General features: G+C 40.1%; 1 protein-coding gene across 7 annotated transcripts in view; it reads left to right on the top strand.

Moving 5' to 3' along the window:
* The window catches only part of CDK19 (cyclin dependent kinase 19), a 162,604-nt gene extending 152,908 nt beyond the window's left edge, over positions 1–9,696 (top strand). For all 7 annotated transcript variants that reach the window (XM_008521292.2, XM_008521293.2, XM_070556825.1 and 4 more), the window contains 5 exons: positions 233–305; positions 704–801; positions 1,570–1,648; positions 2,357–2,623; positions 5,334–9,696. In XM_008521292.2, the coding sequence (XP_008519514.1) occupies positions 233–305; positions 704–801; positions 1,570–1,648; positions 2,357–2,623; positions 5,334–5,465 (649 nt within the window). In that variant the 3' untranslated portion in view covers positions 5,466–9,696. The remainder of the gene's footprint in view (positions 1–232; positions 306–703; positions 802–1,569; positions 1,649–2,356; positions 2,624–5,333) is intronic.
* The last annotated feature ends 5,125 nt before the right edge of the window (positions 9,697–14,821 follow it).

The following is a 14,821-nucleotide window of genomic DNA, read 5'->3' as shown; positions in this document are numbered from 1 at the left end:
TGCATAATTATTTTCCAAAGTGATTGTAACAATATAAACTCTCGCATGCAGTGTGTAACAATTCCTATTTCTTCACACATTTACCAATATTTGGTTACATGTTCCTTTTTAATCAGGAAAAAACAGTGGTGTAAACACATGCTTTATAGGAAAACCAATCTTGGAGCTTTCCATTAAAAAACATACATGGTGTGAGTCTCCCCAATGATGTGTAATTGTTGTGTCCTTGCAGGTATGCCAACAGTAGCCTCATAAAGTACATGGAGAAACACAAGGTCAAGCCTGACAGCAAAGTGTTCCTCTTGGTAGGTGCATCTCTCCCAGACTAGGCAGTCACATCCCTAGCACAGGTCTCACCTCATCCCACTTCCCATGGAATTGTCCCAGGTATTCCTCCTCGTTAGAAGATGAAGAAATTGGTGGATGCTGGGGCAAAATTAAATATTTTTCTTTAGAGATATCACCCTTGACTTCTCGTCTTAATTTTTTCTAGTGACTTAGCAGAAAAATAAGTTAAATTCCATAATGGATTTAATGCTAATGATTTCTGCCAGTTTCACATATGTGTGTGTGGTATGCTCATAGTGCAGTGAGCTATACAAAATGGCATCTGATGTTAATCCTGTTAGACATTAATACAAAAGTCAAAACATTGCCTTGCAAACAGCCTTCTCATGTGCTCTCAACTTATGGGTTCCTACAGCTTCAGAAACTCCTTACTATGGATCCAACCAAGAGAATTACCTCAGAGCAGGCTCTGCAGGATCCCTATTTCCAGGAGGACCCCTTGCCGACATTAGAGTGCGTATCCTACCTTTGCTTTGTCCTTGCTCCAGGTTGAGCATGTCGGATGGTGGCTGGAAGCAAGAAAAGTACTTGTTACTGAAGTATTTTACTTTCTTCATTAACACTACCCCAGAGAAGAACTACTGAAGAGAAAGGTCCTATATTTTGAAATAGGCAAAGCTGTAGAGAGGTGTGAATGAAAACAAGTATTTTAGGAATGACTGTTAATCAGTTTTACAGATAAAAACTAAAGCTGAGAGCAGATGGGACTCTTACAGATCCATCAGCCAGATCAGTTTAAACCAATCTCATAGGGAACTCAGAATGTAAAATTCTGTGTGTCCACTGCACTACCAAACTCCTGTTTTTCCCCAGCCTTGTTACACCCATGTATACAAATGGTGCTCGGATTTATTAGAGGGCCAGCTTTTCTTGAAAAAAAAAAAAAAATTATTTTCATCGTTGAAACAAATACAAATTCAGTTATTTTTAGTGCTGATGAAGTTTGTGTGGAGAGACGTCTCTGTCAAAAATGTCAGCTAGCTAACAGCGATTAAGATTTTTTGTTGAAAGTAGCAATTAGTGTCAAACTTCAGACAACTAATTGTTTTTTTCTTATTGCTTGGATTAAGTTGTGTTGGGAGGCATCCGGGGAACACCAGCCACAGATGAAGAATAGGAAATAAGGAAAAAAAGAGGAATTTTAAATTAAAAAGGTCAATGATATTGTAGATTTTAGTTCATGATATATATATATATATTTTTTTTTTTAATGATTTTTAGTGTGTTTGCTGGCTGCCAGATTCCATACCCCAAACGAGAATTCCTTAATGAAGATGAACCTGAAGAGAAAGGTGATAAGGTATAGCCTGCATGGGACACTTTCACATCCAGAGAGTAAGGCGGGGGGGGGGGGGGGGGGGGGGGGGTGGGGCGGGGAGAGAATTTAGGGAAGTATAATTCCTATGTATTTAACTGCCTTTTATTTAATCAAGTATGTATTCACTTTATTGTAGGTGTCCTTTGAAATTTAAAATATAATCAGCTTACAGATAAATGAACTTCCTGATTTGTTTTATAGCCTGTTTTCTTCTCTGACTCTTAATTCTTGTCCTTTCTGTTTGTTCAGTGTCATTACCATCCCTTTCTGCAGGCTGCTTTTCAAAGCATCATTCTGTCCTTTGATCATAATTGGATAATCAGGCCCCTCCCCACACTCCTCTACTTTTCCAAAGTCGTAATCGAAAAGACCAGTAGAGCTGGTTTAGTGAATGTAGAACCATTTCCTGTGTGCTTATGGTCTTCAGTGGGATGTCTGTGTGATTTGGAGGATTAGTCTGCAATCTAAATGAGCTTCAGAGGATGAGTCCTATTCAGGGCTCAGTACTTTGACCTCTGGGGATGCTGTATTCCCTGGCTGCTCCATCCTCTAGTCATTCCCATCACTTTGGTGTCCGGCATAGGTCACTCTCCAGGTTGGTCAGCAGTCACATGTGCATATCAAGTAATGAAAGAGATTTCCTGTTCATTTATTTCCATACCAAGCTTGCTTTTTGTTTTTCCTTACAAGAATCAGCAACAACAGCAGAACCAACATCAGCAGCCCACAGCCCCTCCACAGCAGGCAGCAGCCCCTCCACAGGCGCCCCCACCACAGCAGAACAGCACCCAGACCAACGGGACTGCAGGAGGGGCCGGGGCTGGGGCCGGGGGCGCCGGAGCAGGGCTGCAGCACAGTCAGGACTCCAGCCTCAACCAGGTGCCTCCCAACAAGAAACCGCGGCTGGGGCCTTCTGGCGCCAACTCAGGCGGGCCTGTGATGCCGTCGGATTATCAGGTACTCCCCGAAGTTTGTACTTCTTCACCTTCACACGTATTATGAAATAGGAAGTAGATTTATAATAGATCCTTTTAGAATTAAGTAGTACTTAACCCTGAAGTTTGTACAATCTTGTTTCTAGGGCATTACATGAAAATGAAGATTTTTGTCATATTTCATGTAATTGTGAGATATTTCCGTCTCTTGATTTGTTTATCCTGATACACCTTCCTCCTCAAAGGAAGTTTCTCATTGTGCCCTTACAGCTGCCTATCAGCTTTGGGTCAGAAAAAGATACCTGGGTAAGCAATTGAAAAAGGAGAGGAGTGGCAGCTTATTTTGGACAAAATTAGCTGCATACTTCAGAAAGATTTGCTGGCACTGGGAGGAAATAATCAGTAAGTAGCCACATAAATTTAGAAGAGAAAGGGATTAAAATTGAGATTTCTCAGAAATAACTGTTAAATCTCACTTGAAATAATTTTGAGACTGGGAAGTACTTTTTGTTATTAAGATCAAAAGAAAACTACAGTTCTACTACTAATTTGAGAAATTTAAAAAAGTCTCAGGATTGGTATTTGGAGAGAGTGGTAAAAATACTTGTGAAAAATCTAGAGAATCTTGCAAAAGAAAACCATTTTCAAGGTAGCAACAAGCTAAGAAAGGATCTAAGAAGAGGAAAAAAAGGTAAAAAAAAAAAAAAAAAAAAAGGTTTAGCACCATGGTCCAAACGACATGAGAAATAGCCGCCTCGACTGGCTTTACATTTTGAATATCTCAACAAACTAATGTGTTTTCACACAATTGCTGTTCTGAAAACTTCTCTTCGAAGATTCCCTGCGAGCAGAGGAGTATATAACAGCACTTCCATTTGGTTCCAATTAAACTAATCAAGGCTTCAGTTTGATCCACTAAAAACAGCTTGCTCTTTGGGTGGTAGTCGTGAACATATTTAAATTTAATTATACATTCAGTTTTTCCCCTAATGTTGGTTTATTCCTATTATATGAGCAATAAGTCATTACTATATACCAGCTCATCTTTGTGTCTGTGATTGTATTATATTAACCTGATTATAGTCCATCATGGACAGAATACTTACCTGCTGTATTTACTCCTTTCAGATCCAGGAGTTCTTCAAAATGCTTTGTCCATACTGTGCTATCTACTTAAAAACAAAACAGCATATCTATGAAATGGGTAGATATCTCAGCTGTTGAGGTGGAGAGACTAGCATGAGGCGGGGTGAGGGAGTCCCTTTGTACCAGTGTGCAACTTGCACATCATCTACGTGTGTGTTCTTTATCTAGTGTGGAAGAGCTATTGTGCTGAGTCTACTCTGTTCAAGTAAAAGTAATCGTAGCCCGCCTAACAATTTAGGGCTTCTGAGTGGAAAGAACGTTTTTTCATACTAAATTTCAAAATAAAGCATGTAGCTAGAATATGGAATTTTGAAAGGCTTCTTACACCAACACAGCTAGTCAGGGTTATATAACTTAGGAAGGGGGGAGAAGTGGCGCTGTTTTTAACCAAGACAGTCTTATTGCCCTGTTGTCTTGGACTACATTTTGCAAGTCCAGGAGAGGAGGACCTTGCTGATTTGTCCTTCCTTTAGCCCCTAGTGCCACCTCAAGGCCATTTACATTTTTAACTATAAGTAATGGTTTTGTGATGTGTATGCTTTCCCACTTGGCTCACAGGAAGAACCAGCCTTCTGAGCATAGCCAAACACACGGGTCCCAGTTGTATTTAACCAGGCTCCATATTCTTACTCTAGAGACGAATTTTCCTTTTATATACTTTTTCATATTTGCTCTTGGTGCTATGAAGATGAATGTTTCACTTAAAGTAATAAAATACATGGAGTTGAAACGCATTTGTCTCCGCCTTCTCTTGAGGGCATTTTCTATTCTAAATATTACCTGAAGTTTGTGAAGCCCACCTCTGCCGCCCCGCCCCCAGCCGTGTCCTGCTTTGTCAGGTGAGTGGTGCTGCTGATGCCACTCTAGCTTCTACCTCTGAAAGCTCTTCTCTCTAAAAACGATTTCTTTTTTTTTTTTTTTTAAGATTTTATTTTTCCTTTTTCTCCCCAAAGCCTCCCGGTACATAATTGTGAATTTTTAGTTGTGGGTCCTTCCAGTTGTGGTGTGTGGGACGCCGCCTCAGCATGGCTTGATGAGTGGTGCCATGTCCGTGCCCAGGATCCAAACCGGCGAAACCCTGAGCTGCTGCAGCGGAGCATGTGAACTTAACCTCTTGGCCACAGGGCCGGCCCCTAAAAATGATTTCTTAATCACAGCCTTCTTATTTATAATGAGTATGTTAACAGCCTCTCAGTGTACATTATGAATGCCATTGATTCAATATGCCAAATTGATTATTCTTGTTTGCAAGTGTCAGTTATCCAAAGAATAACTAACGAGAATTTGTCAGCATAAAGAGCAGGGGGTCATAAGTTTCCCCTCTGCCTTTCTTTGCCAGTAACTTATCTCCCAAAGAAATCCAGCCAAACTTCGTGCCTGCCGGAACATGTGGTTACGGTGGTGGCAGGCTATGACTTCAAATAAGCAGAATGTACTAATTAACAAACTAAGTTAGCTGTCAGCTCCCATGGAGCTGGTCCAGGAGCCTCAGATAGAAAGGGTTCATTTCTCCATCCTATTGTGATTAATCCTGAGCCATTCTCTTCTTCCACCAGTAATTCCTTTGTCTTGTTTGTTTCTCCTAGCACTCCAGTTCTCGCCTGAATTACCAAAGCAGCGTTCAGGGATCCTCTCAGTCCCAGAGCACACTAGGCTACTCCTCCTCGTCCCAGCAGAGCACGCAGTACCACCCATCTCACCAGGCCCACCGGTACTGACCAGCCGCAGCCCAGAGCACCGACTCCAGCAATATGATGTCTGCATTGAAAAGAACCAAAAATGCAAACTATGATGCCGTTTAAAACTCATCCACTTAGGAGGAAAACTACATACTGAGCATTTTGCAGGACTGCCTGATGTCTCTTCTTTATTGACTTAAAGAAGATTTTTGTGAAGTTTCCCGACACCCTTTCCCCGCATGTGTTCCATCGTGGCTCTCTGATAAAGCGTCTGATCTAACCCCAGCACTTAGCTCCTGTAACCTTCAGCATTTTTTGGGAAGGATTTCCTGGTGCACCTTTCTCATGCTGTATCAATCACTATGATTTATCTTTTCAAAGCTCTTTTAATAGGATTTTAATGTTTTAGAAACAGGACTCCAGTGGTGTATAGTTTTATACTTCATGAACTAATTTAGCAACACAGGTAAAAATGCACCTTTTAAAGCACTACGTTGTTCTCACAGAATATAACTGTTCTGCTCATGAAGTCTTAAACAGAATCTGTTACTGTCCCAAAGTACTTTACTATTATGTTTTTATTTATCTAGTTTCAGGGAGGTCTAATAAAAAGACAAGTGGTGGGACAGAGGGAACCTACAACCAAAAACAGCCTAGATTTTTTTGCAGTTACTATGCTTTATGCTAAGAAGACCTGACGTAGGTGGTGATTTTTATGTAATCATTCATATGGAACATAGTTCCCAGAATCCTGTTATTCTGAATGGTATTCGGTCATTAAGGTTTATAATTTTAACCTTCGTGTAGCTCAGTCTACCTTGAAAAGGGTTTCAAGAGCTTTGATGAATACAGTCCTGTGGTGACCGACTCCAGAAAGCTGAAGAGAATACTAACTGCACTAGGATTTCTTTAAGGAGTAATGTTGATCAAAGGACGTATTACTTCCCTTTGAAGGAAAAGCTTTTAGTGTGTATTGTACATAAAGTTGGCTTCTCTAAAGAACTGTTGGTTTCTTCGCATCTGGATTAGCTTGAGTAACATTCTTACATAATCGAGGGTACTCAAGTGGAAGCCTGCAAATTAATCTGCTCTTAAAAGAAATAGCAGTGTTCTCCATTCATATTTGCATTAGACATAGAGTGACTATTTTTAAAGCATGTTAAAAATTTAGGTTTCATTCATGTTTAAAGTATGTATTATGTATGCATAATTTTGCTGTTGTTACTGAAACTTAATTCTATCAAGAATCTTTTCATTGCACTGAATGCTTTCTTTTGCCCCTAGGAGAAAACTTAATAATTGTGCCTAAAAGACTATGGGCAGATAGTATATGACTATACCAGATCAAATGTATATTTGCATTTCCGTGATCTATGAATTAGAGGCTGGGTTCTTTCTTAGCCAGTGTAAGGAACCCCTGACTCCCCAGAGTCACAAGGAAATGTAAAGACTTGTAGAGCTCCCATTGTAATGTAAGGGGCAGGAAATTTGTGTTCTTCTGAATGCTACTAGCAGCACCAGCCTTGTTTTAAACATTTTCTTGAGCTAGAAGAAATAGCTGATTGTTGTATATGCAAGTTATATGCATTTTTTTTTTACTATTCTTTGTGAACTTATCTACCTGGTTATGATACTCTGGGTCCATACACAAGTAAAATAAGACTCTTAGACAGAAGCCAGTATACATTTTGCACTATTGATGTGATACTGTAGCCAGCAAGGACCTTACTGATCTCAGCATAATAATGATTATTAATAATAAGGACTATGTAGTGACCCTCATCAACACTGAAGATGAAACAGTTGACATGCTCCATTGGGAGGAATTTCTGATTGTCTCCATGGTAACTTACCCCTTCCATTTTGTAAAATGAGAAATTAATAGCCCTCTGCATAATGTAGCTACCTGTATAAAGTTCTGTCCTGTGCCCTGAAACCTCCTTGTCCAGAGCGCTTGGTCATCAGATGCTTATTGCACCTCACCGTGTGCCCAATGCCGTGCTGGGTGGAAGACACAAAGGGCAAGACGTACTCCCTGTCCTTAAGGAGCCTGTGATTGATTCCCTGATAGGAAGCTCTCCTGGGAGGATTGGCTTGTAAGTGAAACCGTCTTAGAATATGAAGGTCCTTTTGTTTACTTCTAAAACCGCTTGGTTAGAGTTATTATTCCAAGTTCTACTTTATAATAAACAGTGTTATGGAGAGGTTTCTATGTTTCTAATTACCTTTGAGAAAGCCAGTGATTAAAGATCACAACCGGCATTAATGTGTATGTGAAATGTTCACAGCAGCCTTTCGACAACAATTGGGTGGCCCTTGTAGGCAGAACGCCCGCTACTAAGTGGTTGTAGGAAATTACAGTGAAAATAGAGGCTCTGCTCCTGGCCTCAAGGGGAGTGTACATTTCATAAAAGGAGGACCCAGATGTGGGCATGAACCAAAATACCTTGCCCCTTAATACTTTCTAAGCAACGTTGATATACAGTTCTTATGATATGTGTTTATACGATCACAGGACTACCTTGCTTTCCTGTTTATAGTGAATTTTACTGGCAGAAGTGGTATGGAAACTGTCAGGGGATTTCATCAGTTGCTTCCAGTACATGGTGTTCTCCAGGATATAGCCAGATAGCCCTGTTAACACACGTGACTGGGTTTCCCATCAGCGTGCTTTCCTGCTGTGTCCTCACTTCAGGGTTGATGATGCCCACTGGTGCCCATTACCCTTTGAAATAATTTGGTTCATAATACCCTGTAAAAGGGAACAAAGCCTTTAATACACCTACGAGCCCTAAAACTGTGGGACCTCAAAGGAGACCTGTGAAGCTTTTTGAGGTTAACATTTACCTTTTTGGCCCCCAAATGGTCACATTCCTCTTTGAAAGCTTATTACTGTCATGTCCCTTGAGAATGCCAGGGGGACGTCCCTCAGCGTATGGAAACACCCAAACCAGGAGAGGTATTGAAGGAAGGGATCTAGTGAAGGTTGTCTGCTCTCCATATTACAAGTCAGTGTTCAAGTCAGCTTTCTGGTGAGGTGTGAGTTTGGGAAAAGGGGTTCTAGAATTTCAGGACAGCTGGGCTCAACAGTAAGGTCGCCCGGCAGCAGGGCTGATACTGCGAGGCTGAAACAATCCTTGTGATGAAGTAGATCATGCAGTAACATACAAAAACCAAGGACTTGTATATTTTTATATCTGTGTGGTTTTAAAACTTTAGTACTTAGAATTTTGGCCTTCTGCATTACTCTCTTGCTCTTGTAAACAATTTACATTTAAGAATGGAACGGGATGACATTTACCTATGAGTTCACTGCCTCATTCCTGGTGAAACAACTGCTAGTTGTACACCTCTAAGATGATGCTGTTTTCTCTGCTAAAGGTAAAAGAAAAGAAAAGAAGAGTTGGGCAATAAGGCTTGCCACTTACTCTGCTTTGAATAAATTTATGTAGCAGAAACTCTACAATGAAGGAAGAATTCTATGAAAATTGCAAATCCTAAACTCTATGGTGTTATCTTCCTAGGGAATGGAGAAAGGCAGTAAGATGGCAGTTAGACTAAAGGAGGCTTGAAGGAGTCAAGTATAAGTAATGTCTTATATAAAACATAGCAGTTTAGGTCCCCATAATCTTCAAGAATAGTCACAAATCTCATAAAGTGAAGTTCATTGTTTTAGGATTTTTAAAAAATGTGTTGTACCTAAGGCCATACTTACTATTCTATGCTATCACTGCAAAGGAGTGATATGTATGTATTATATGAAAAAAGTCCTTAATGCACTGTTATCTCCTAAATATTTAGTAAATTAATACTATTTAATTTTTTTAAAGATCTGTCTGTGTAGACACTAAAAGTATTACACAAAATCTGGACCGAAGATGTCCTTTTTAACAACAATTTAAAGTACTTTTTATATATGTTATGTAGTATAGCCTTTCTAAACTGCCTAGTTTGTATTTCCCATAATTCCTATTTGTGAAGTGTACCTGTCCTTGTCTCTTTTCTCAGTCATTTTCTGCACGCATCCCTCTTTCTATGATTATAGAGACGACTGTGTGTGCTTTCCAGACTCCACTGCGAGGTATGCGCTGAGCCGGCTGCGCCCGGGCGAGGCTGCTCTGGGGGCGCAGGACGAGCTGCAGCTTTGGAGCGGAGTGCTTCCCGCTTTTGAGTTGTCCTGACATCCTTCTTGAAATGACTGTTAAGACTAAAATAAATTACATTGCATTTATTTTATATTCCTGGTTGTAATAAAACTTAATTGACTTTGTTTCTGTGTGGGTTTTTTTAGTTATAGAAAAACTCTGGTTATAAGTTTTAGTGCTAACATTTTATCTGTGTGCCTAGAAGCTTTTCAGATTCCGCTTGTCCTGCGGAGATGCAGTCTCCCTGTGAGCTGCAATGTGTCATTTTATTCAGGATGCTCATGATGTCACAAAACCACAGAGGCAAGGCTTGCAGACACCTCAGAAGCAAAATTACAGCTTTTAAAACATCTCCACGGAAAACATCCTCTTTTTAAAAATGAAAATTACAAGGATGTTTTAGAAAAAAACAGGCAGCCTTTTGTGGGTAGAGTGGCATTGGGAGTTTCTCCTTTTATAAGAACGTTCCGTTGTACCTGGCTGCCCCTTCTCCTTGAGGAAGCTTCGCTGGTCACTCCAGTGGTCAAAGGCATCATGGAGTGAATTGAAATGTTTCAGTGACATAAAAACAAAACTTGCATTTCTATTTAAAATAGATGGTGCACTATTGCGTCCCACTGCCTCCCTGCTCGGCACAGATTGCGGCTTAATACTGTGCTGTTTGTAAGGTAGAGCTTCTCTTAGAAAACCGCTCTTTGATTGCAGCTGCCTGTCTAACTGGCCGCCTGGGCAAGAGAAAGTGGATGACTGCGCGCACCCCTTACCAACTCCTGGGAAACTAGCTCGCAAGTGCAGATCTGTCTCCCGAGCCGACTGTAAGTTCTTTGTGGACAGTCCCAGGTTTTATTCCTCCTGCACTTTCAGCACCTGACGTGGTGCCCAACACAGAGCAGACAATTAATACGGCAAGTCATTAACATCGCTTTTGTACACTGGCATAGAATTCCTGGATCATTTAATATGCCTTATTTGTATATAGACAAAGAGGAACGAATGTCATTTTGTTCCATGAGTAATGAAAATGCCAGAAATAGATATTTCTTAAAATAGGTTCATTTCTTACATTTTTGGCTGCAGTTATAATAAAATATCACCCCAGAGGAGCAAACGATTCAAATTGCATTTGAGGGGTCGGCCTAGTGGCTGAGTGGTTAAGTTCACGTGTTCTGCTTCGGTGGCCCAGGGTTTCACTGGTTTGGATCCCGGGCACGGACAGGGCACCACTCGTCAGGCCACGTTGAGGCAGCATCCCACATACAACAACTAGAAGGACCCACAACTAAAAATCTACAACTATGTGCTTTGGGGATTGGGGAGAAAAAAGCAGGAAAAAAAATTGCATTTGAAGAAAAAATTGAACTAAGTTAGCCATGCTTGCCAATCTTCTTTAGAAGCCATCTTCCTTTTGGCTGCCCAGAGTAGGCATTTTAAAGCCTCGCATAGAGTCATTTTGTCTGGCAGCCAGTAGAAAGCCAGCTTGGCCAAGCAACACACAAACCTAATAGGGAAATTTGATCTAAATGAGAGAATAAAATATATGGAAAAGAAATGAAAATATTGACTTAAACATTAAAATGTATTTAGCACATTCTTTAATATTTCTTAGCAATATTTTGCAAATTTCAGTGGAGAGATCTACACATCTTACCTAGCTGTCGATGCTAGTGCAGATGGCACTTTTAAAATTTCATTTTCTAATTATTTGTTGCTAGTATGTAGAAATACAACTTATTTTTGCATATTGCCTTTATCTCCCACAACCTTGCCAAATTCACTGTTCTAGTAGCTTTTTTCTTTTTGATGGGAGAGAATTCCTTTAGATTTTCTATATATACGATCATGTCATCTGTGAATAAAGACAGTAGTACTTTTTCCTTTCCAATCTGAATAACTTTTATTTCTTTCTCTTGCCTAAATGCATGGGCTGGTACTTCTAATACAATGTGGAATAGAACTAGTGTGAACGAACACCTTGCAACATTCTCAATCTTAGAAAGTATTCCGTATTTCACCATTGGCTATGGTGTTAGATAAAGGTTTTTCATAGATGTCCTTTATCAAATGGAGGAAATTTCCTTCTGTTCCTATTCTGACAAGAGTTTTAATCATGAACAGCTGCTGAATTTCATTAAATGCCTTTTCTGCATATGAAATGATCATTTTTCTCTTTTATGCTGTTAATGGGATGAATTACATTGATTGGTTTTTTTTTGTTTTGGGGGTTTTTTTACTTAAAACCACACAAATTTATTATCTCAGTTTCTGTGGGTCAGAAGTGTAGTCATGGGTTGACTGAGTCCTCTGTTCAGTGTCTCATCAGATTTCAAGGTGGTAACTGGAACTTCGATCTCATCTAAGACTTGGGGTCCTCTTCCAAGATCACTAGTTGTTGGTAGAATTCAGCTCCTGTGGGTGTAGGACTTGTTTGCTGTCAGTGGAGGTCCATTCTCAGCTCCTAAAGGCTGCCCACTGTAGCTTGCCATGTGGCCATCTCCTAACATGGTAGTTGGCTTCTTCAAGGCCATCAGGAAAATTTTTCTCTAGTCTGCTACAATGGAGTTTTATGGAATATAATGTAATCACAGATGTGACTATTCCATCATATTGACAAGTCCTGCTCAAGTGAGGGGAATTGTATAGGGTGCAGACATCACGAGCTACACTGATTGATTTTTTTGAATGTTAAAACATCCTTGCCTTCCTGGGATAAACACAGAAGAGAAGGCAATGTGAAGATGCAGAGATTGGAATGATGCAGCCACAAGTCAAGGGATGCTGTCAGCCACCAGAAGCTAGAAGAGGCAAGGAACAAATTCTCCTCTAGAGCCTCTGGAGGGAGTGTGGCCTTGCTGGCACCTTCATTTCAGACTTCTGGCATCCAGAACTGAAAGAGAATAGAGTTCTGCTGTTGTAAGCCACCAAGTTCGTAGTAATTTGTTACAGCAACCATAGGAAGCTAATACAGATTTTGGCCATGATGTATTATCATTTTTCTAATTTGCTGGTTTTGATCTACTAATATTTTGCTAGGGATTTTTGTATCTATATTCATGAAGAATACTGGTCTATAATTTTCCTGGGATATTCTTGTCAGGTTTGGTATTAGGGTTATGCAGGAGTCATAAAATGACTTGGAAAATGTTTTCTCTTCCTTCATTATCTGAAAGAGTTTGTGCAGTACTTGTATTATTTCTTCCTTAAATATTTGGTAGAAGACACCAGCGAGGCCTTCTGGGCTTGGAGTTTTCTTTATGAGAAACATTTTCATTATAAATTCGATTACTTTAAAGGCTATAGAGCTATGCAGATTTTCTATTTCTTCTTGAGTCAGTTTTGTTAAGCTGTATTTTCCAATTGATTTATTTCATCTAAGTTGTAAGGTAAATATTTCTCTTACGATATATACTTAGACACAGGATTGTCAAGTCAAAAGGAATGAGCTTTTTAAATTATGATAACATTTGTTGATCTAACATTTACCGAGCCTTTCCTATATGCACTTTACACATACTAACTCATTAAATTCTCACAACAACTGAATGAGATGGGCACCATTAGTATCCCAGTTTTTAATAAATGAAAAACAAAACTGAGACAGAGAGGTTAAGTAACTTGTATAAGTCACACAGCTGATAAGCATCAGAGCCAAATTCCTAACCGTTTGTACCAGTGGTTCTCAAAATACTCCCTGGACCAGCAGTATCAGCATCATCTGGGAACTTGTTAGAAATGCAAATTCTCAGAATCCCCCCCATACCACTGAATCAGAAACCCTGGGGGTGCGCCCAGCGATTTGTGTGTTAATGAACCTCCAGGTCATTCTCATGCATGCTAAAGTTTGAGACTCACTGACTTACACCATACTCTTCTCACACATACTCCCAATTACCTTCCAAAAGGCTATATTAATTCACTCCCACCAATAGTGTATGCGAGTGCCCATATCCCTTGGCCCTACCAAAACTCACCTCAAGCAATCTTATGTACCAATCTGATAGGCAAAGAGTAGTATCTTGTCCCTGTAAAAAGCATTTCGGTCCTCCTTCCAGTGAGAGAGTCAGTTTCCGTCCCTTCTCCTGCCCTGCTCACTCCTCCTCTCTTCTGTGTGTCCTCTGGGTCAAGTGACCTTCCTTTTTGAGAGATTCTCAATCCTAACACTTCTAACCTTGCCAGGCAACCATGTGGCATTTGAGTGATAAATTAATCTCATTCTTTGGGAGTAGGGAGAAGCAGATAGGTTATCTTATATAAATACAAAAATCTTTTTTTGTTTACTGAGCAGGAAATACGAAGTCTTCAGCTTTCATTAACAACAATCCTTTTCTAAATTGTATGTTCTTCTTGGAAATCCGTGCACCTCTTGGCACCGTGGAGCTGGTGTATTGAACGTCAGTGAAGATGGCAGGTATAGGAGCAGAGGAGACCGGGAGTCACCCCAAGTGGCGGCCTCAGAAGTGTTTGGGGGAACCTAATCCCTGATATCAACATTTTGTTGGGAGGGGGTACCTTTCTCGTGTCCAAGAGCAGAAAAACCTTGATTGACTGAGGGTCCCCAAGTTGATTTCATGGTGTTTCCCATTATATTTTCACCACATTGCAGAAAAGACCATAAATACTGAACCGGTTAAATACCACAGGGCTAATTCCCATTTAGAGTCCCTCATAATTATTGAGTTGTGTTATTTACCTCCACATCAGCCAACATGGCATGACAGAAAGAATGTGGATTTTGGAGATAAACTTAAGCTTGAAACCCAGCCCTTCTACCTCTGAGCTGTGTAGTCTTGGAGAGTTTACTGAAATTCTCTGGTCTTGTTTTATTATCTGTAAAATGCCAAAATAGCATCTACCTCATAAAATTAAAGTATTAAATGAGATAATATGTGGTGTGCCCAGCAGAATGCCTGCCCCATAGTAGACTCTCAATAAATGTGGATTCCACTGGTTGTCTCTTCCCTTGCAATTTCTATGTATGTGAATGTATGTTTCTAGTATAAACAAGAAGTTTAATATCCTTTATCTCCTTCATTTGATGATCTCTCTTTTTACAGAGAATGACACTTACATCTGTGCCGACTTCTAGCTCAGCCGTTTGAACACCATGAAAGACACCACCTTTCACACCAAGGAGCACTCTTATAAGCAGAGGCTATGTAACAGGCCCCAGGGCTAAGCTTCTTTAATGGATACTCTCAAAAAATGACGGACTCCATCATTGTGTGTTGGTGGCATCACCCATCATCTTTTTTT

This window comes from Equus przewalskii, chromosome 9 (genome assembly GCF_037783145.1).
Source record: "Equus przewalskii isolate Varuska chromosome 9, EquPr2, whole genome shotgun sequence".
NCBI classification, from domain to species: domain Eukaryota; kingdom Metazoa; phylum Chordata; class Mammalia; order Perissodactyla; family Equidae; genus Equus; species Equus przewalskii.
Note: the sequence above shows the minus strand (reverse complement) of the source record. Positions and strands in the feature narration are given on the sequence as shown.